Source organism: Salvelinus alpinus, chromosome 6, assembly GCF_045679555.1.
Source record: "Salvelinus alpinus chromosome 6, SLU_Salpinus.1, whole genome shotgun sequence".
Lineage (NCBI taxonomy): Eukaryota > Metazoa > Chordata > Actinopteri > Salmoniformes > Salmonidae > Salvelinus > Salvelinus alpinus.
Genome location: NC_092091.1, coordinates 66,685,934 through 66,708,885, shown reverse-complemented (window position 1 = coordinate 66,708,885; position 22,952 = coordinate 66,685,934). Strand labels below are relative to the sequence as shown.

The 22,952-nt window shown below is 41.7% G+C and overlaps 1 protein-coding gene across 2 annotated transcripts in view; it reads right to left on the bottom strand.

Moving 5' to 3' along the window:
- Window positions 1-2,648: 2,648 nt before the first annotated feature.
- The window catches only part of nr3c2 (nuclear receptor subfamily 3, group C, member 2), a 110,328-nt gene continuing 90,024 nt past the window's right edge, over window positions 2,649-22,952 (bottom strand). For both annotated transcript variants that reach the window (XM_071407456.1, XM_071407457.1), the window contains exons 7-9: window positions 18,549-18,679; window positions 10,686-10,843; window positions 2,649-9,027 (exon numbers count right to left, since the gene is read on the bottom strand). In XM_071407456.1, coding sequence (XP_071263557.1) covers window positions 8,872-9,027; window positions 10,686-10,843; window positions 18,549-18,679 — 445 coding nt within the window. In that variant the 3' untranslated portion in view covers window positions 2,649-8,871. The remainder of the gene's footprint in view (window positions 9,028-10,685; window positions 10,844-18,548; window positions 18,680-22,952) is intronic.

The following is a 22,952-nucleotide window of genomic DNA, read 5'->3' as shown; positions in this document are numbered from 1 at the left end:
TCCCTGCAGATTTTGATGTAATTTGTTAAGAAAATCATTGATACTACTGTAGTCACTCCTGTTGCGGATCTTCCCCAATATTACTTATATTAGGACTTGAAGGAGCTGGGATGTAAATGAGCCTGTATTGCTGCTCACTTAGAACAAGTTCGCTGTCTGTCTCTGCCCATCCGTCTATTCGTGAGATTCATTTACAGTATAGCCCCAATCATCCATGTCGTCACTTATAGTTGTGTACTTTGATACAGTAAAAATCTAGCTGGATATTTTTAAATTCCTCGGACAGCAGTCTTTGGCCATGATTCAGCTGTCCTCCACCTCCTGCGGCGCAGAGTTTTTAAGCACCTGAAAGTAGACCTTGTCTTTTATTTCATGGCCCCAGTCAGACCACTTAGCCTAGTGACAGCGTTCAGCTTATGACATAACAATGTTACAGAAGTCTCAACACTTTCCTTTTCAGAAAGAAATATCTGGGTGACCAGCTGGCAAGTGTCTACACTGACATGTTCAACTTTTCCCTGACCCAGTCTGTAATACCTTACAGAGGTTCGTGCTTAGTTCCCCTCCTGTTCACCCACAACTGCGTGGCCACGCACGACTCCAACACCAAGTTTGCTGACAACATGACGGTGTTAGGCCCGATCACTGACGACAATGAGACAGCCAATAGGGAGGAGGTCAAAGACGACCTCTCCCTCAATGTCAGCAAGGCAAAGGTGCTGAACGTGGAATACAGGAAATGGAGGGTGCCTTACTGATTGGTAGGGCAACTGCTTGGCATCCGACCTGCAAGGCGCTACAGAGTAGTGCGTACGGCCCAGTACACCACTAAGGCCAAGCTCCCCGCCATCCAGGGCCTCTGTACCAGGCGGTGTCAGAGGAAGGCCCTAAAAATTGTCAGACTCAACCCCCTAAGTCATAGACTGTTCTCTTTGCTACCACACGGCAAGCAGTACCGATGCACCAAGTCTGGAACCAACAGGACTCTAAACCATAAGACTGCTAAGTAGTTAGTCCGTGTAGCTATTTGGGTAACTATAAACTCAACACGTAAAGTGGTGTTCCCATGTTTCATGAGCTGAAATAAGATCCCCAGAAAATTGACATATGCACAAAAAGCTTATTTCTGTTAGTGAGAATTTCTCCTTTGCCAAGATAATCCATCCACCTGACAGGTGTGGCATACCAAGAAGCTGATTAAACAGCATTATCATTTCACTTTGTGCTGGGGACAATAAAAGGCCATTCTAAAATGTGCAGTTTTGTCAACACAATGCCACAGAAGTTGAGGGATCATGCCATTGGCATGCTCACTGCAGGAATGTCTACCAGAGCTGTTGCCAGAGAATTTAATGTTAATTTCTCTACCATAAGCCACCTCACGACCACGTGTAACCACGCCAGCCCAGGACCTCCACATCCGGCTTCTTCACCTGCAGGATCGTCTGAGATCAGCAAGGTCTTGAGCTGACTGCAGTTCGGCATCGTAACCAACTTCAGTGTGCAAATGCTCACCTTCGATGGCCACTGGCACGCTGAAGTGTACTTTTCATGGATGAATCCTGTTTTCAACTGTACCGGGCAGATGGCAGACAGCATGTACTGTATGGCGTTGTGTGGGCGAACGGTTTTCTGATGTCAAAGTTGTGAACAGAGTGCCCCATGGTGGCGGTGGGCATTCCACAGGTCACAATCAACAGATCAACTCTATGCAAAGGATTTGATTTGGTGTATTAGGATAACAGTCTCAATTCCCTTGAATCAGAATATCTGAATATTAGCCTATCTTGGTGGGAAAAGTTTTTCCAGAGTGCGATTAGGCAACAACAAAAAATTAAAGCGATAAGAACCAATGCAGGGTGAAAAGAACAGATGAAGAAACATAAATAAATGTGAAGCAGAGTGTGTAGAATGTTGGGAGAGGAAAGGGGTAGCTGAGAGAGAGAGGGGGCCACAGAAGCCGCCATGTGCGCCGGGTGCAGCCGTGAAATGGGACTGATCCAATAGATTCTGTTTATCTGGCACGACTACACAGTGAAAGCTATTGGAAATCTGGGGGAGATTTGGAAGTGGGCTGTGGATTTTTCGAGAGCGAAATGAGCAAAAGTAATACTGTCTGGTCGGGTTCTGTTGCTGCAGTCTGGCATCCGGGAGTATTTTCAGATCAGCTTTTAATGAGGTTAATGGTGATTCTGTCTACAAGGGTGGCTGGCGGAGGAGGGTTATATTATAAATGTCTCTTTATTCTCCTTCTCTGTTTTTGTCTGCTGTTTTCCATCTCCATCCCTCTTTCATTATCTATTGAATTCTTAAGTCTGTATGAGCTATAAAAAAAAATTGATCATTCATATTAGCAAAACAAATAAACATGCATTTGGATAACATGCTAAATTCTCTCCCTCTGTCTCTCAACTCTCATTTTCTGCTCTTCCTGGCACATCTTAATTAGTCATCTGGCTCTCTATCCCTCTTGCCATCCTCCTACTCCAATTTCCCCAGTCCTGGATCTATATATACAGATTGGATAAGCCAGTGGCCCGAGCTGTGTGCATTCCCTCTGGTTTTCCTCTTTCAGACAATCTCATTGGGGTCTTCTGATGCATGCACACACTAGATGTTACTTACAAACTGCAAATCAAAAAATTACATTTTGTTAACGGTTTTATTGGAATCTCTTGATAGTTTTGCAAACACAGTTATGGCAAATATCTGCTTCAAGATATACAGTTTGTAGCAGGAACTAGTTGTTTTTATTCACGCTGAAGGATATTCATGTACTGTGGATAGTTGCTGACAAATATTGTACAAAGCATTGGATTAAAAATGTATTTTGGGATAACCAACCAGGTGCTATTAATAGGAAATGCTGCTCTGAGCTCCAACGTGGCTTTGGGGATATGGCTTAGTCTCAATATACTGGGTTAATGTTTGTTAAAAAAAATGTGAATGCTGTGGCTCCATTACAACTGTAACGGTCAAATAATCGGTAAAGTAGGCCAGAAATTGATGGTAAGCTACATAGTGAGCTCAAAGTATTAGGACAGTGACACATTGTTGGTGGTTTTGGCTCTGTACTCGAGCACTTTGGATTTGATATGATACAATGACTGGAGGTTAAAGAGCAGACTGTCCGCTTTAATTTGAGGGTATTTTCATCCTTATCGTGTGAACCGTTTAGAAAGTACAGCACTTTTTGTACAAAGTCCCCCTATTTTAGGGGACCAAAAGTAATAGGACAAATTCACTTGTGTAATAAAGTAGTCTAAAGTTCAGTATTTGGTCCCATATCCTAGCATAACGATACACTTCAACCTCTCATAGTCATTGCATCATTTCAAATCCGAAGTACTGAGCCAAAACGACAACAAATGTGTCACTGTCCCAATACTTTTGGAGTGTACTGTACATCCATGTCCTTGCACAGAGAGAAATGAATGCTGTAAAGGTTGAGTAATAAGCTTTGTTTCGAATATATCGGAATTGAAAGTCCTCATTTGTTGTACAGTATATGCATACTGTAAATGAGATGGTGGTGGGAAATCCCTTTGTACAAATGCATGGTGTTGTACTGTAGAAGGATGAGCAGATAACCACCAACTTATTTCTGAGCAAGGCAGTAAGCCATATACAGTAGAACTTCCATTAGGAGCACTGCAAAACCTGAGACCAAGCCAACTAAACCTGTGAACAGTCATGATGCATCCATAGCTCAATGATACAAATGGTTGTTTCTAGAAATCCCAGGGTAGCATGGTTTGGGTTCTATATTACCAGTATTGGAGTCAAATTAATTTAGGTGTCAGACGTTCAGTCAATCCAAGAGTTATACCCCAATGAGCCTTTTCCTCCAATTCAAATGGTATGTCCAGATTATTTCCTTAATTGTTTGGAAGTGTAGTAAAATGAATCCCAAGTGTGGTGACCACATCAACCGGTCTTTCAATGTATCTGAGTTGGAACCTTAATAGCTGAACAAACTGAACAGGCAAGAGTATTTTCAACCTACAGTATTTCAGCTTTAATCTTTTTTTTTGAATACTTGATTTTAGTGTGGTGCTATTAAATCACATATCGCCAAGGGGTTTGGGAGATAATCATGTCAACAGCAAGAACTCATTGATCCATAGTTTGGTACTGTCTACTCTCTGTAACAAAGAAATGACATATGTTTGCCTCCTTTTTTTTAAAGTCACATTGACATAAAATGCAAAATAAAAGTACAAAACAAAGCCAAATCAGATAAAGTTAACATTAGTTGTAAAGGAAGAAGAAAAAAAGATGACATTTCTGTTCTTTCTCTAACATTCAGGTAGTAAAGTTATGTCACAATGTTTGGTACTTTCATAACTCACTCTAACCCGTTGGCTTTTTTGTAGCCTGGTCCCAGATCTGTTTGTGCTGTCTTGCCAACTCCTGCCAATCGTTATCATGTTTGGCATCACAATGACTGGCAAGATTTGACAATACTGCACAAACAGATCTGGAAGCAGGCTAGCTTTTTTGTGTGAACCTTGTGCCATTTCTTTCTATGACCCAAAACGACAACATAACAAGTGGGAGCTGCATGAACTGCACATATTCCAACAAGATGTAAGTTAAAGGAATAATCCACTCAAACTATATATTTAATTTGTTTCATTAGTCCCCTGTTGACAGTCTCAATGTTTTGCATGTCAGCAGTCAAGTTTTGAAGATAAGTTTTTCAATAAGCAAAGTGTAACTTTGGTGCTTTCAAGACAAAAAACGGGGTAAAATCATGTCTGTGATCTTCAGGGTTAGGAAGTCGGCGCTCTGGAAATATCCCAGAGTTTCCGACTTGGAATTCCGAGTCGAAAGAATGTTCAAATCCTACATCTTGACTATTTTTTTTTAATGATTAACAGTGGACTAATGAAACCAATACCAAAATAGTTTTTTACACTACTCAAACATAATGACTTTCTGTATTATTTACAATATATACTGTAAAATGTTAAATCAGGTGAGATAAAAAGGCACAATTTTCCCTTCTTAAATACAATGTAAACATCTCATCAAAAAAAGCATGCATAAACATTTCACTTTACAAAAAAAGTTATGTTTTTAATTTTTAGACAAAGTACTTAAATATTGTTTCCAGCAAAATATAATTCTTTCAAAAATACTTTTCCCATTCGTCCTATGAACCTTTTTTGACACTATTTTTAAAAAATAAAAAGGAGAGGGTAAAGAGGAGCAAAACAAGAAGAAAAAGAATAGCAGTTCTTTACAGCGTGTCTTTAGGGTCCTTCAGTTCACAACTTCAACACAGCAATGTACAAAAGGGAGATGGAGGGAGAGACTGCAAAATGAGACCGTTTAAGCATAGGGACTGGCTTTTTCTTTAATCGTGATCCTCCTGCCGTTGTCTGTTCTATACGTCCAACTCTGGACAGCTTCCTACAAAGTAGAACCTATAGTGAAACACCAACAGCACCTTAAAGGGGGAGTTCACATTTTGAAGTGAACTATCCCTTTAAACTATAGGCCTTCATGCAGGGTCTCCCTGTATATATTCACATTTAGTTATTATCAACCAGACACACAACGTTCTAGCTGGGTTAATGCCTCAATTGTCACATCTCTTCTGTACAAATCTAATTCAGGCAATTAGGATATTCCGCATAATCCTATAGAACGTAGGAAAACTAACAATGCCCTCAAAAAAAGCAGATCAACTTTGCTTGTGCTTGCCAGGAAAACAAAACAAAACAACCACACACACTCACAAACGAGGTGAAAAGATGGAACCAAACGCCCCCTCTGTTTTTCCTCTCGAACGACTCTATCTCTCTCGCTATTCAGTAGCATCATAGTGTTCCACAATGGTTAAGCAGTCAGTCAATCTGGTGTGAAACTAGTAAGAATAAGACCTGGGTTCAAGTACTATTTGAAATTGTTTCAAATTCTTTAGATGTACTTAGTTGAGCTTGACTTATGCAATGGAACCAATTAATGTCCCAAAAAATGCAAAACCCACCCACCTGACAGTCCCGGCAGACTAAAGCAAACGCTCTAAGTAGTTTGAAAGGTTTCAAATCATGTTTGAACCCAGGTCTGGTAAGAATGGTCCAGATGACTGGCCATAAATCTAGTTGGCCCAAAGACAAGATGGACAACACAAAATCAGGACAGGTGGCCAATGCAATGAGTCAATCATTTATCAGCAGTATCAACATGTACTTCCAAAACAGTTTCTGTACAACAGTGGGGGAAATGTGACTGTAACCTAAGCAAGTGCCATTGCATTTACTGTATGTATTTGCTGCTTGCCAGGTAAATTTGAATACATTATGCATTTACTGAAAGCACTGACTGTAGAGTAACGGCATTTTCCAACGTCAAGTTCCAATATCAACATCATACAGTATGTTTGAAGGTTGTTATTGTATCTAATCAGGGTTGGGGAGTTACATGTAATCTGATTACAAAAAAATGCAACTAATCAGTTACTTTACCCGCACAAATATTGTTATGCGATTACGGATGCCTACTTTTAAAAACCTAGATTACTTTTTGGATTACTTTTAAATTTATAATGGATGTTTGTGAGAAAAAAAAACATTGCGACACCTTTCTGTTTTCTTAATGAGAAAGGCGCATGTTTAAGTTTGTTCCACCTGAGCAGGTCTGATCACAAGTCGGAGACCACTGATGACACACACAATGCGTTTGATGGATTATTTTTGTCGTCTTCTAATGTCTCTTAAGGGGAAAGTAATCCAAAAGTACCTGAAAGTAATCAGATTGCGTTACTGAGTTTGGGTAATACCAAAATATGTTACTGATGAACATTTTGGACAGGTAGCTAGTAACTGTAACAGATTACATTTAGAAAGTAACCTACCCAACCCTGTATCTAATGCTGATAATTGTACATGTGTTAGTTACCAGAAAAGTGTTATTTCATCTTTGCCTTTACAAAAAGAAGCACCTTAGGTGTAAAATGTCTGGTTTATGAAACCGAAAACCTTTGCAACAACACTCTTACAAAATGCTTCATTATTATTTCTGGAAACGGTAGATAAGTGTCGGTTGACTTCACAAAGGGTGCTGGTTTGGATGCACTGTAAGTATGTAGAAATAGACCAAGAAATGGGTGCTCTGATGTTTTCACTATACTGTATAACTCAGGGGTTCTCAAAGTGGGCTCCACATCTCAAAATATATATTTATTTTTATTATTACAAACAGATTAAACATCTGGGCCAAGGGATCTTTGGAATAATACTATAAAAAGGGTGTAATACAATATTATTAATCTACTGTACAATTTATGTTCTTAACCCTGGGGAACATGGGCCTGGGAGGCTCACAGGGATATTGGTATCCACAGTACTCAACCAATTATCAATATTCCAAATTAATTATTCTTGTATTCCCCCCAAATTTAAATGCACTAATTCAAGCTTTAAACAGCTAAGTTTTCTCTCTTCATCATGGCAAAATGTGTAGAATTTTTGGATATTAGCTTTAAAGCTATAATAACGAAAAATCAGCCCCATGACAAAATGTGTAGAATTGCAGGAAATGACCTTGAAAATGGCAACGTTTTCTCTCCGATGCCAAGGGCCTCTTAAAATGGTCTTTCCCAGGGCCCAAGACTTGGTTCGTCCAGCCATGCACTGCCAAAAGTCCCAGTAAAAATAATTTTATGTTATTTTTAGTCATTGGAGTTGTTCTGATTATGAATGGGTTCCTGATGAATTTGCTATGAAGAGAGGACGCGGCCCCAAAAAGTTGAGAACCCCTGGATCACTAACTGGGTGTACCGCCGTCAAACGCATTACGATGCGAGGGAAAGTCGTCATTGTGAATCCATCAGGTTTTTCCATACTCCCGCACCTATTTTGGATGGAATTCATCTATTGACAAATGTTGCGTAGTTAATAATCTATATATCAGAAAGCCTTCACGTATGACATGGCAGATTCACTTAACTGTTACTCAACTTTTTTCACACAAAACACCATACTTTGAAAATTCTTCATTTTGAAGTTTTTGCATATTAATAAGAGTTACGTTTTTGATCGTTATACAACGTTAAAACAATTTTAGTTGTGGGCATTTGGATGTTGTAATGCACACCCCTGCAGAACAAAAGTGGAATTGGTTAGCTTTTTATGCAACTTCAGTTTATTGTTAAGCTTGTATAGCCCTTGGAGTATGTTCAAATAGACCTTGATCCTCTCACAGAAACCCTACATTTATTCTTTGTCATGAAAAAAGTATATGTTGCCATGTAACCTAATGACAATACACTGCATAGCAACATCTAAGCATTGTTTTCCATATTGTCAGAGTAGTAGTACTAGTATCCATGAATCAATGCAAAAGCACAGTTATCATCTGACATTTTTCAGGATGGTTTGATGGTGTATGTTACTGTCTACCTGTGTGCGTGCTGCATTACTGTACACGTGGGTCTGTGTGAATGTATGGACTGTAGCGCAACCAAAAAAATGTATGGCTTCATATCCATAGAAAAACATTATCATCGTCTTTGGGGGGGTGGGGGCTCTAAGGGTCGGGATGCTTCTTTGTCACATTTTAAAAAGTCCTCCTCAGTGCGTTTTCCTTGGCTCTGAGATGTCACTCACTCAGCGCCACCTCTCTAACCGGCGGACGGAGACTGTAGTGTGGGGGACTCAACTCCCTCCACCTCACTTCCTGCCCCTCAAGTGTCACTTCCTGTCCCATTTGAGAAAGGAGAGGGGGCAGCAGATCGACTGGCTGGCATAGTAGTTAGGCCACTCCTGAGGCTAGGGTCCTTCCTTGGCCTTCCTCCTCTCCCACTCCTCCCCCTCTCGTTATTTCATTCTCTCCTCTCTTCCTCCCAAGGACTCAGTACAGTCACTTCTTGTGGAAGTAGAGGGTGTGTGTGTTGCCCGACTCCACCTTTGGTATCTGGTCACTGATTATCTCCACCAGCATCTCTGGAAACTCCACCTTCAGAGCCTGAGACTCACGGAACGTGTAGAAACAGAAGTCTAGCAGGTTCCCCACCAGCTAGAGGACAGAAAGAGGGAGGGATCAATCAATAACATGTTATTTGTCACACATGGACTAACAGTGAAATGGGTCCTTCCCAACAATGCAGAGAGGTAAATGTAGAAAAAAGAACACAAGGAATAAATACACATGGAGCGGGGGAGGGAGAGCGGGAAGGAGAGTTGTAGTTTGATAGAATCCAGCTGTGTTTGCATAGGGATTTCATTGGCTTAACATGAAGTGTGAATAATACACAGTACAATCAAAGCCTCGTTCTTGGAAGTTGGGGTGAACTTTGTGCCCTGGGAAACCTTGAATTGGCATTCCCCTTTTCTGACGTGTGTTCGGTTACCTTACCGTACCTTATTCAGAGTGATGCCACCTACCATTGCCAGATCCTTAGGTTAACTTTGTCATGGCATTGATATGACTGTAATTGTTTATCGTTTAGGGGTCACGGCTCATGAGTCTGACATACCACTAGGGGGTGCTACTGATTCTCAATAGACTATACCTCCTCTTCTATATAGGGCATCGTTTCCCAAACTAGGGGTTGCAAGATTTGAAAATGGGATCACAAGGGAAACTCTGGGGGGGGGAAAAATAAGTACAATAATTGCTTGGTTCATAGAACCAGGGTTACGTCAGTAACCTCCGGTAGCCGCTAGATGTGGTTGTAATAAACAGAGCGGTTCCTGTTTTCTTCCTACAAATGCGTCTCTCTTTTGAACGGTTTAAGCTACAAAATATTATGACCCAATCACTGAAGGATAAGACTCTCATGAACACGTATGTGTCTACAATGCCCACAAACAGTGCAGGACTCATTAGAACAGAGTGGACAAGACCAGGCACTAAATCAGACTGGGGGGAAAAAAAGAACATCAATGAAGATATATGATCTTCAGTGTAGAAAAGAACAAGATTATTGCCTGATGATCTTCTGAACTTCCCAATACCTTTCTGATGCATGTCAATCACTTCAAATCCTACTTCCTTCAAAAGTATGGTTTGACAGACTGATTTTAGACTGTCATAGCCCCAATATCAGGGACTTCTCCCAGCATTTGTGAGATGTGAGTATTTTTCCTAATGCTTCTAGCTCCTAATGTTTCACCACATGCTAAGTTGTCCTTGCATAACCCCTACAGTCAGTGTGTTCAGTGCATTTAGTTAGGGGGACAGTTGTATTGACCCACCAGGCCACCACTCTGAGCCTGGACATTGATTCCTCCATGTTCCATTCATTCACCAATACAGGGCAATCTCTGCCCATTCCAAAATAAACACACTTTAGGGCTAGTCATTGGAATGCAATATGTTATTTCAGAGATACTACCTTACATTGTTAACCTCCAGTCAGTGATGGGGACCTGCTATTTGAACTTGCTCTGTCTATCCATAGCATAGAGAAGGCTTGTTGATGGTACTTGGCATGGTGATGTGGCGCTGGGTACAGTGCCTGATGTTATGGATACAGTGATGTGGGTCCAATGCCTGATGTTATGGATACAGTGATGTGGGTCCAGTGCCTGATGTTATGGATACAGTGATGTGGGTCCAGTGCCTGATGTTATGGATACAGTGATGTGGGTCCAGTGCCTGATGTTATGGATACAGTGATGTGGGTCCAGTGCCTGATGTTATGGATACAGTGATGTGGGTCCAGTGCTTACATCATGCATGGCGTCCAGTAGCTTGGTGAGCTGGAAGAAGCGTTGCCAGGTCTGTCCAGAGTTGTTGGTGGCCTTGCCCACAGACCTCCTCAGCTCCTTGATATAGTTCACTCTCATCTCCTCAAACGCTGCCTGGTTCTTTAGACCCTCTTTGGGAACTGAGAGGAGAGAGGAAGCCAAAAGATAAGTATTAATGGGAGGTGTAAACAACTAGCCTACATAACACAAGACGCATGTATTGTATAAGCACATGGCAATTTGACCTAAACTTGACCTAACTGGGAACATTTCATTTGAACACCCTACGGTTCATACACCCTACAGTTCTAACCATGACATAAGGTGTCATAAGCAGTCATAACAGGTATTTTAATCAATTACCTTTTAAAAAAAAAAAAATCCATTATTGTTGACCAACCACATCAACCCTTTGTCACTTCACCCATTTAATTCAGTAAATGGTAGTTGTCCTCTTGACTTGCAGCGTAAGTCAAATAACTATCAAAGAGTGTGATGAACATATTGAAATAGGATGTATAGACAGAGTATTTTAAGTGAGAAATTAGATAAGTGTGTCTTCTCAGGATGGATACAGGTATCCTCTCCATTTCTCCCTTTCTAAATCACTCTTTCCCTTTAGATCTCTCTCCTCTCTCCCTCGCTCATATCTCCGTAGAGGACAAACTAACGGCAATATGGCTGCCTGCCAACCTCTTAAATGAGATTCCGCGTCTGGCTGGCTAACTAATTAAGAAACACCTCGTCTCTCAGAATGTCTGTCTCCCAACACAGTCTCTCTTAGATCTTTCTTCTAGTGTAGGCCTACAGGAACACTTCTGATATACACTGTGGTGTAATGAACAAAGTGCTGCAGGTACGGTAATCAAACTAACCAGCACTGTGCCTTTATCACTAGTAGCATGCAACTCTGCCACTGTTATTCCACTGTTGCACTGGAGGTTGGTGGCACCTTAATTGGGGAGGGGTGATGGCTGGAGCGGAATCAGTGGAATTGTATCAGCATGGTTTTTGTTGACTTTTAGTGAGCCGTCCTCCCCTCAGCAGCCTCCTGTGCACTGTTGATTATCATAGCTGCTACTACTACAGTATATTATCATAGTATACAGTAACCTACATTATTATGGCCATAGAGACATAACATGTTATTCAGACATATATTGAAAACAGGTCTATAGGTCAAAACAATTGTTTAGTTTTATTAAGTGCGATGTCACGGGACAGTGTTAGTTAGGTACTCTACACACACATCCTGTTTCATAGGGAGAAGGCTGACACACCATAGCCCATGTTAGTAGGCTACCTGCCGGGCTGGTCCCAAATCTGTTGGTGCTGTATAGCCAACTCCTATGGTCAGGCATGGCGTGGTGTTAGCTGGTCACAGTTCTGTATGTGCTGTATAGCCAACTCCTATGTCTGATCCAAACATTACATGACAGTGACCATAGCAGTTGGCAAGACAGCCAAAACCGATCTGGGATCAGTCTAGAAGCCTAGGCTACTTGCCTGGTCCAAGATCTGTTTTTTGCCCACATGATGACAATAACTCTCGGAGATAAAACAAACAGATCTAGGACCAGTCTAGGAGGATAGGCTACCTGCCTGGCTAGATCCTTCTGGTGTCAGTGTGGCTCGACCTGCCTCACAGCGGTACCCTAATGACAAGCTGCTCTCCTTGTACTGTTTCTATGGTCAGTTTTGAGACCTTTTAAAAATGTAAATTAAAAATGCTATTTTTTTGGGTTGCCTATGGCTGAGTTGAAGCACTGTTTTGACCCTTGAGGCCTGCATTTTTGATATACAGATGTAGGATCTTAATTTGATCACCCTGTTACAGGAGACCTTTCCTGCTATGCAGGCCATTTGAAATGTGTAGTGTATTTGAGGTTTAAAGCTGCTTATGAAGTTTGTTAATACCACTTTGAAATTCCAGACTTGATTTCCCCTTATATGTATCAACCACTACAACAATGCAGGGCCGGCGTTATGGGCGAGTCTTATGGGGTCTGGCCCGCCCTACCGCACCTACTTGCCCATCCAAATAAAATATTGAAATATTGAACTGACTGAGATGCACGCCGACAGACTCAATCTCAGATAAAGTATCAGCGCGAGCGAAACAGCACCCCTCTGTCTCCGTATGTGCAGACCATGTATCTGATAGTCTGGACAAAAGGAGTATGGCATGTCATACTTAAATCTGTGGATTGTTTCAAATCACATGCAGAGGCCTATGCCTATTTGGGAAGCCAGCAATCTGGGCAGCGCGCTTGGCAATAGGCCTAGTTGATTATTTAGTTGCGGGTGTCAGTGAAAATGATCTTAAATGTGTGAAGATAATGTGTCTTGAGTATCATTTTAAAGTGTTGAGACAAGAAGGGGAGTGGTGTGTGTGGCGACGATATGGGCGTCTTTCTCCAGAATACATGCACTCAGCTCTCCGGAATGTGCTCCGCTGTCTGCTGCACATTCATTGTGTGAATTGTTTGCCATTTGATTAGATTTTTTAAAAATCAATTCACCATTACATATGTAACCAGTAGGTCTACTAAATGTACCGTTCATCCCTGTCATCTGGCTACATTAATTTCTGTTAATGCATGTATTACAGACATTTACTATTCTCATTCTAAGAGTGGAAACGTTGTTTGCAGAGAAATCCGTTCAAGTGAATTTTATATCCATAATTTAGGAGTTTTGACAAATGTATTTTGTTTGGAGGGCTCCATGTGAGCAATGAGGATGTGGGTGGTTGAGGGAGCACGCACGCCAACCTACTGAGTTGATACAATATTGCACTTTACTAGCGATCGCTCAAGTCAAGACAGGTAGAAAGGGAGGCAGACAGGCGGAGTATAGAGATTAATACGATTGACAGAACCTGAATTTTCATCAGGCTTATTTATTAGTCGGCTTTAGGCCTATGTATTTTACTTAGTTGACGATGGAAGTTATAGGCCTACTGCTGCATTGGCCTATAGGCTATCTGAGTAACATGCACTCATTTCTTTAGCTGCCAAAGGATCACGGTGTATCAATGTGTTCATATGGCAAAGGCTGGTGCTCTTGCATTAGTTGAATTTAAACTTTTAGATTTTATCGTTTTGATTCAGATTTTTATGATTTACCACGTGACAATAATTTTGAGAAACAAAAACGTTATTGAAATGAAACTGTTCCACAAACATTTTTATATAAAATATAATCCATAACTGGAATCTAGAAATGGTAGGATAAATTGTAAACTTCCCCAAACTTGAAACTATGAGCTGCCTTTGGTCTTTACTATAACACCCAATAACACAATTCCTGAATAAAAACAGCCCGTTTTTAGAATCAAATATCCGTCCAACTGATTCGCTCTGTTACCGGCCCTGCAACAATGTCCATTTATTATAATCCACGTAATAATTCACACTTCGTGTTGCTGCAGATTTATTTTTCCTGCTGTAGCAAACTGGCTCAAATTAAGAACCTACATCTGTACTATACTCCATCTGTAGTAAATTATGGTTTACCTGCAAGTAAACATTTACTTGTACTGTGTACACCATGTGTCATGTACATATGACAAATACACTTGATTTGATTTTGTTAGCCTAGTTTGAAGCTTTGCATTTGAAGATTTTACCCAAACCAACATGTGGCAGACAAACACACACCTGTTGATGCTGAGAGCCATGTGAGAAAATACAGTTGACAGGGCTTTTTGTTTCTTAGAACACACAGCCACAGGCAAGAGTAGGACTAGAGCCTGTCAGTTAGCATTGCATCTTGGAGGAAATTGCTCAGTGAATGGCAATGCTCAGTCGTATGTACGCAGGCACGACACACACACACACACACACACACACACACACACACAGAGGCATAGACACCGTGAGCGATGCAAGCGCACACACACAAACCTAGCCTTGAACGTAGCAGAGACACAGAACAAAAGAAAGACAAAGCAATAACGAGAGCTCTCTGGAAAAGCATCAAGGCGAGAGAGAGGGATTCTTCTCTTTGTTTTGCGGCTTGTTTTGTGGCCCTTATTAACAGGAACATGCTAAAACCAGTGCCACATTTGGGCCTTTTGTTTTTGCCCCACTGACTCAGTCCCTAATTTAATTCAGCTCCAGTTGGCATTTAGGGGCGTGGCCGGAAGAACGGGTAATTTAGGGGAGTGGCCGGCAGAACGGGTGTCGTTTGGGGGCGTGGCCGGCAAAACGGGTGTCGTTTGGGGGCGTGGCTGGCAAAACGGGTGTCGTTTGGGGGCGTGGCCGGCAAAACGGGTGTCGTTTGGGGGCGTGGCCGGCAGAAAGTGGGGGCAATTACTCAACGCAGGTACCCAACCTAGATGTGTCAACCAGGCCGTATTTCACACTCACGCACGCACATCCATATTTCTTAAGCAGCCCGGGTTTAACAAATAATATGCACCAAATGGAAGAAAACTGACAAATAGGGAGGGACTATCTATACCTGAACTTGTCCAATAAGAAATGCTTGTTTTCATTTTCCATTGCAAAACCTTTTGCTACGGTGCTCCCTAATGAATATGACCCAGGATTTTCTATGAATTGCAACCTGTTGAACACTTTTTTTTTACACAACCTAGAAATACTTGCATTGCTTCTGCCTCCTGATATGTTCTGTACATATGATATTTTCACAATTACACCCAATATAATATATAGGCTATCGTTAAACACACATGACATGTAGCTTCCTGCGTTAGTCTTACCAGCTCATACCTCACTGACTGTCTTGGCCTTGATTCAAGCCATGATGTACCGGCTTACAAAGGGAAATGCAGGGTATTTCAATAAATAAAGACTGCCGTACAAATATGCCTGTAGACTGTTATCCTCCTAGATAAAACCTAATCCAGAAAGATATAGCATCCTGTCGCACCGGAAACCTTTAATAAAACAATGTCAAAAACAGCCCCCCTAAGATAATAATCCTGTGAGTGTTATTCATATCTGACAAATAAATCAGATTATAATAATGGATTGTGGTTTATATAATGATTATAGTGCTTTTTTTAAACTAGTTTTAGAACACTACTTCATGTGGGGTAACTCACGTTATCTACCATTAGTGTAGCACCCAGCTAATGCATGTCAAGTTTAGAAACCATTTTATGACAATCATCCACCACAATATGTATTAGGTGGCGTTCTATTACGGAGTATTGTTTAAAGGATAATGTTTCCATACATTATCACTGTGGAGCCGAAGAGTTCATCTGTTTTCATCAGATCACACCCATTCTACAGGGTCTCATGAGACACTGCAGGGCATGTGAACCCTTAACCAAGGTCAAAGACAAAAAACAGCTCCAAACACAACTACTTCTCGGTAAACACCTTTCCACAATAACTCATCACACACACACACACACACATTATCCTTATCTCTCTTCATTAGTTGGTGACAGTCTGTGCTCAAGAATATGGATGGAGTTGGTAGCTGGAAATGTTTTCTCTGTCTCGAAAGTATCAGATCTAATTTCACTGTTCGTCACAAATATTAAAAGAGGATGAAATAGCCTTTTACAAACCTAAAAAGTAAACAACATATAATTCATAGTCACTTCAGTATAGAAGGATTGCGATGCTGAAATGAGAACCTCAATATCATCATCCACAAGAAGACCTACAGTAGGATGCAATCTCTGACAGACACTACTAAAACACTATTCTGACAGATTCATGCAGCCACATAAGATCAGTCAGATACCACAGCGCTCTCTCTCTCTCTCTCTCTCTCCCTCCATTTGGGCCATGTTTGAAGGAAGTAGGAGAAAAACAGCAGGTTTTGGAGTGCTGCCCAGTGCTTGACTGGGCTTTATTAAGTACAGCAGGGCTCTTTGGAGGCTCTAGAGGATGAGGAGGGAAGAGGCAGCAACAACAGACGGACCAGAGAGCTCTCTCGTTCTTTCTGGGCTGTTTCTCTCTCGCTCTTTCTACCTCTTCCTCCATCTTACTCTCTCTCTCTCCCTGCTCTCTCGTGCTGTCAGTTTTTCTATCCCCCTCTCTCGCTCTCTCTCTCTCATTCCATCCATCCTCTCCCCACCGTCCCACTTCCACTCCAACAGCACTCCTGCTTTCAGAATAATTTACTGACACTCGGGTTATGTCAGGCCAGTGTCAATGCACTTTGGGAATGCTTAGAATTTAGGGACTAAAATCCAATTTAATTAAAATTACACAAGTGTGTTATGTCATTGATTGATCTCATTTAAGATACATATTATAGTCAAACATTTTTTTTAATGCATATCCCCTGAGTGGGGTCATGGCCAGTGTCGCTGGAGAACCCCTGGCGCAATTAGGGTTAAGTGCCTTGCTCAAGCGCACATCAACAGATTATTTTAAAATGTTTGACCTTGTCGGCTCCAATATTCAAACCAGCAACATTTGGGCTACTGACCCAACGCTCTAACCTCGAGGCTACCTGCCGCCCCTTGCAGGTAGATAAAGCAATATGCAACTAAATTAGGTGTCGATAACGTAATTTTGTATTAAAGGGGTCATAGCTGCGGGAAGTAGTTTGGGGGTGGAGGTGCTGCAATTTTGTTGTAATGAAGCCCTGTATTTACTTCCCCAAAGCCAGATGAACTCGTGGATACAATGTTTGTCTCTCCGTGCAGTTTGAAGGGAGTTGCTAACTAGAATTGGCACAATTGCTAACGCTAGTTAGCACTGGCTCGCGAAACTACCTCTAATAACTTCCTCTGGATGCAGAGACGTACAAATGTAAATCCATGAGTTTATCCGACTCTGCAGAAGTAGATAAATGGCTTCATTGTCAAAATCCCAAAGCATCCCTTTAATAGTTTGTCATTTTCCGCTCTGTTTGCTCTAACAACACTCCTAGCCAGGCTTCCATTATCAATCAGGCAGAAATCCATGGAAAGCTGAGTAGTGCTGCCTCTGGCTCCACGTGAGACTACCCAGCATCCTCCAAACGGAGGCCCTGCCTGCCTGACAAGTCTAATAAACATTCCTACAAATCCGCACGGCGGCAGTTCAAAGCAGAGTAGAGGGCTGAAGCCTGGCCTCCCAAAATAGCTCCCATAACTGGCCTATGTAGCCTTGCCCTCCTGTAGCTCTGCCTGCCTGCTCTGTCCCGACTGCATTTACTGCTGGATGCCAACAAGAACCTTGTCCTCAGTTGCCATATGGTGAAACAATATGGGGGTCTCTCTTTATGTCCCGTGTGGCTCAGTTGTTAGAGCATGGCACTTGCGATGACAGGGTTGTGGGTTCAATTCCCGCGGGGGACCAGTACAAAAATGTGTACACTCCCTACTGTAAATCGCTCTGGATAAGAGCGTCTGCTAAACGCCTAACATGTAAATCCCTCTCTCACACTGAGATTCTTCTCTCTGTGTACTTTCTCACTATTTTACCTCTCGCTCTCTCTCTCCATCGATTGCCCTCTTTCTCTCTGGCACATTCGTGTCATGACAGGTTGCGTGCCAGAGGTATAGCATAATCGTTGCATACCTAGAATGTGTACTACTCCAGCTTATTATAGACATGACCCTGTATGTATACCTGTTATTATTGTTATTCCCTGGTTCATGTTTGTGTTTCAACTCCAAGCTCAGCAAACAAATGACAAGTGATGTACCTGTTATTTACTCTGTCAACCTGCTTGTATACTGACATGTGGCTGATACACACTACCTCACTGCAGCTAGCTGTTGATTGGTGCAACACACACACCATATAGACTCTCTTTCTCTCCCTCACACACACACACAACACACTCACTTAGAGTTGGATGTTTTTCTGGCAAAGGAACTCACACCCCCCCCCCCCTTCCACACACCTTCAGCTGACTTACCTGTGCTGAGCAGCAGCAACACTTTCATGGAGAGGAACTCTTGGTAGGTGAGCTGCAGCCTGACAAACTCCTGGCTCACCTGCCTCATGCCCAGACACAGGTCGTACATGGCTGACTGCTGCATGCGGTCCCTGTGGGAAAGAGGGGGGGAAACGTTGGTTGGTCAGTGCCTGAGGCATATTGCTTCTTGCTCTCACTATACAGTGCTGTAAGTTTACCTCCTAAAAACAACTGTTTGAGTGCATTCCCACTGGGAACACACTGGTTGAATCAATGTTGTTTCCACGTCAGTTCGATGAAATTCCATTGAACCAATGTGAAATAGAAGTTGAATTGACGTCTGTGCCAAGTGGGATGGCTCCGTAAGCTCCCATTAGCATTGACTGTATTGTGTCCAGCCAAACTAATCTCAGATGTCCATGAAATACAGCCAACATCCCCAAAACACTGTGAATCATCCATGCAAACTCTATGTACATTTCCCACCATCCACCACATGATAACATACAACATATTGTATCCTCCCCCCTACACACACACACACACACACACACACACACTACTGCGCCTCAACCCTTTGGAACATCTTTCCACATGGTTATTCTACTTGCTGAGATAGGATGAGTTGAGAGCCAAATTCCTCTAGAGTGCAGAGCACTGCACACACAGTAACACAATGCAGATGACTTAGCTGTTCAGTACGCTGTGTAAAGGCTGGGAAAGACTTACTGCATCACCCCAGTCATGGTACATGAAAAGACACACACTAGCATACACACTCTGTCCTAAACATAGTCACTCACACACCATATCAGAGAAGTTGATCTCAATCCTGTCAACGTGCAGAAACAGCAACCAACAACAACAGGGCTGAGGGACGGTAGAGTAGGTTGGGTCGGATGGAGAGGGAGAGCCAATGAGCTATGTGTTATGCAGATGCCGCAAATCTCAGGGGAATTATGGGTTTTGGAAGCCACTTTCTCCACTTTAAATCCCCCATCATGTCAAGACTCGAATAATCAAATGCAAGCGGTGTGGCTCCACTTGAAAGGGAGTTCACCATAGGGCTGCATAGCAAATGGCACTCCGTGCCCTATTTAGTGCACTACTTCTGACCAGAGCCCTATGGGGCTAGGGTGCGATTTGGGATGCAGCTCATGTGATACTACTGCAGAAACCGCATCGTAACACTAGGACAGAGGAGGGAGATTCTGCTCTGTGGATAGAACCAGTCTTAACATTCTGAAACGGGTTTGCAGCAACAAGGGAGAATTGGTGCATATGTTCTCATAAGCATAAAGCAGGTTTAAAATACTAATTAGTCCAATTAGTTTACTGTATACGATGTACATCTGGCTGCATGAGGCTTGGTTTAGCTGAGTGTCTCGTTCTCTTTCTGTCTGTCTGACTTTGTCTATCTGACTAACTTTTAAGAACATATGAAAAATGTATGGGTTTTAGGAGTAGCATTGTGTTGGAGTTCTGCAAACTGCATTTCATTATTTGGAGAACCTTGGGTCTGAGTATAAAAAGTCTCTACGTATTTTGTCTGAAATCAATTTTGCTGAATCATTGCCCAAAATTAGAAGAAACCCACTGCCCCTGGTTTCTCTCTCTCCGGCACTCACCGTTGCCATGGAGAGAGATTCAGGAAGCAAGAGCGAGGACTTAAAAAATGTAAAAAGTCAGGCTCACTTCACTTCTGTGAATATCCCTGATAGACAGAGCAACTACAACTGTATAACCCCCACTTAAAATACACTAGTTTGTATTGGGAGTTGTTTTTCTTGGTCACTGGATATTATTGGCAAACGTCTTTCAGAGTCTTGTTCATACCTCGTTATCTTCTGTCCTCTTGGGTCGAGACGAAACTTTGCATGACCTTCTTGACCCTCCTCTGTCAATCGCTACAGTTTAGGTCTAGATGCACCCACTACGGGCCCAAAAGTTGGAACAATTGTTTTAATAGAGCTATTGCAAGCTATTATCAAACATTAATGCATAAATTAAGTTTAAAGAGCCACTGAACACAGATTGGCACGTGTTTTTTCTGTTGCTCATTAGAAAGATGAGATTTCAGTCTTGGAGGTGTGTTCAGAAGCCTATTTCACTTCCTCATAATCCCCAGAATAAATCTAAGAACTCAAGAAATCTTTCATTAATTTTGATGTTTGTCAACGATGTTTTAGTAGTGCAATTTTACATCTAAGGTATTTGGTGCAGTATTTCTCAAGTAAAGAATGTGTGATGCGTTACGTAAACAAAGTCGGAGTTGCTGGGTAGGTCTGTCTCACTGTCTATGCTATTGGATAGACAGCAATCACTGCAGCTGTTCAACCCATGTTAATGGACAAATCGACAAATCAAACCCCAACCTTCATTTACATGTGACACACAGATGTTCCAAACTCCATTTTAGACAAGACTGACTTTATGACAAATTATCCTATTTACACGTTGTAGTCAATTTAGACACTAGAATAACCGTTTGACTCATATCGATGCCACATCGTTTTCAAAGGGATTCGTTGCTTTTTGAAGGCAGTCGCTCTTTAATTTAGATGTCTTTCACATCGAGCACATTTGTCTTTTTGTTCTCTCGCAATCAGTAGACCTAACTAAATTAGGACGAAAAATCCAAGTGGGCGGACTATCCAGCTCCAGCCAATCAATTCATTAACTTCTTATGGCTGCAATTCCGCTACCGGGATCGATATGACAACAGCCAGTGAAAGTGCAGAACGCCAAATTCAAACATCTCATAATTAAAATTCCTCAAACATACATGTGTCTTATATAATTTTTAAGGTAATCTTGTTGTTAATCCCACCAAAGTGTCCGATTTCAAATATGCTTTTCAGCGAAAGCACTACAAACGATTGTTAGGTCACCACCAAACCACAATAAGCACAGCCATTTTTCCAGCGAAATATAGCAGTCACAAAAAGCAGAAATAGAGAGAAAATGAATCACTAACCTTTGATTATCTTCATCAGATGACACTCATAGGACTTCATGTTACACAATACATGCATGTTTTGTTTGATAAAGTTTATATTTATATAAAAAAATCGGAGTTTACATTGGCGCGTTACATTCACTAGTTCCAAAAACATCAAGTGATTTTGCATAGCCACATCATTTCAACAGAAATACTCATTATAAATGTAGATGATAATACAAGTTATACACATGGAATTATAGATATACCTCTTCTTAATGCAACCGCTGTGTCAGATTTCAAAAAACATTACGGAAAAAGCAACCCATGCAATAATCTGAGACGGCGCTCAGAAATATAATAAAATTAGCCGCCATTTTGGAGTCAACAGAAACCAGAAAATACATGATAAATGTTTCCTTACCTTTGCTGAACTTCATCAGAATGCAGTCCTAGGAATCCCAGGTCCACAATAAATGCTTGATTTGTTCAATAATGTCCGTTATTTATGTCCAATTAGCTACTTTGGTTAGCACGTTTGGTAAACAATTCCAAAGTCACAAAGTGCGAAATGTCCAAAAGTTCCATAACAGTCAGTAGAAACATGTCAAACGATGTACTGAATCAATCTTTAGAATGTTAACATACATCTTGAATAACGTTCCAACCGGAGAATTACATTGACTTCAGTTGAGAGATGGAACAGAGATGCCTATCACGTGAATACGCATGCTCAAAGCATGGTCAGCTCGTGGCAGTGGTGACTAATTCCTGTCTCCTTCGGCCCCCTTCACATTAGTCATCAGACAAAGTTCTATTGACTGTTGACATCTATTAGAAGCCGTAGGAAGTGAAAACTCATCCATATCTCGCTGTAAGTTCAATGAGAGCTTGGTTGAAAATCTGCCACCCCCAGAAATCCAAACAGGAAGTGAAACTTCAAGTTTTTGCCTGCCATATGAGTTCTGTTATACTCACAGCCATAATTCAAACAGTTTTAGAAACTTTAGAGTGTTTTCTATCCAATACTAATAATAATATGCAAATATTAGCAACTATGACTGAGGAGTAGGCCGTTTACTCTGGGCACCTCTGTGCACGTTTTATCCAAGCTACTCAATACTGCCCCTGCAGCCATAAGTTAAACAATGTCAAGACAAGGAAGTCACCAAGGAGCCATAGAAATCATACAGTTAACAAAGTGCCTCCTCGAGGACTAGAGATGAACAAACTTCTTCCTCCTCGAGGACTAGAGCTGAACAAACTTCTTCCTCCTCGGGGACTAGAGCTGAACAAACTTCTTCCTCCTCGAGGACTAGAGATGAACAAACTTCTTCCTCCTCGAGGACTAGAGATGAACAAGCTGCTTCCTCCTCGAGGACTAGAGATGAACAAGCTGCTTCCTCAGGGACTAGAGATGAACAAGCTGCTTCCTCCTCGAGGACTAGAGATGAACAAGCTGC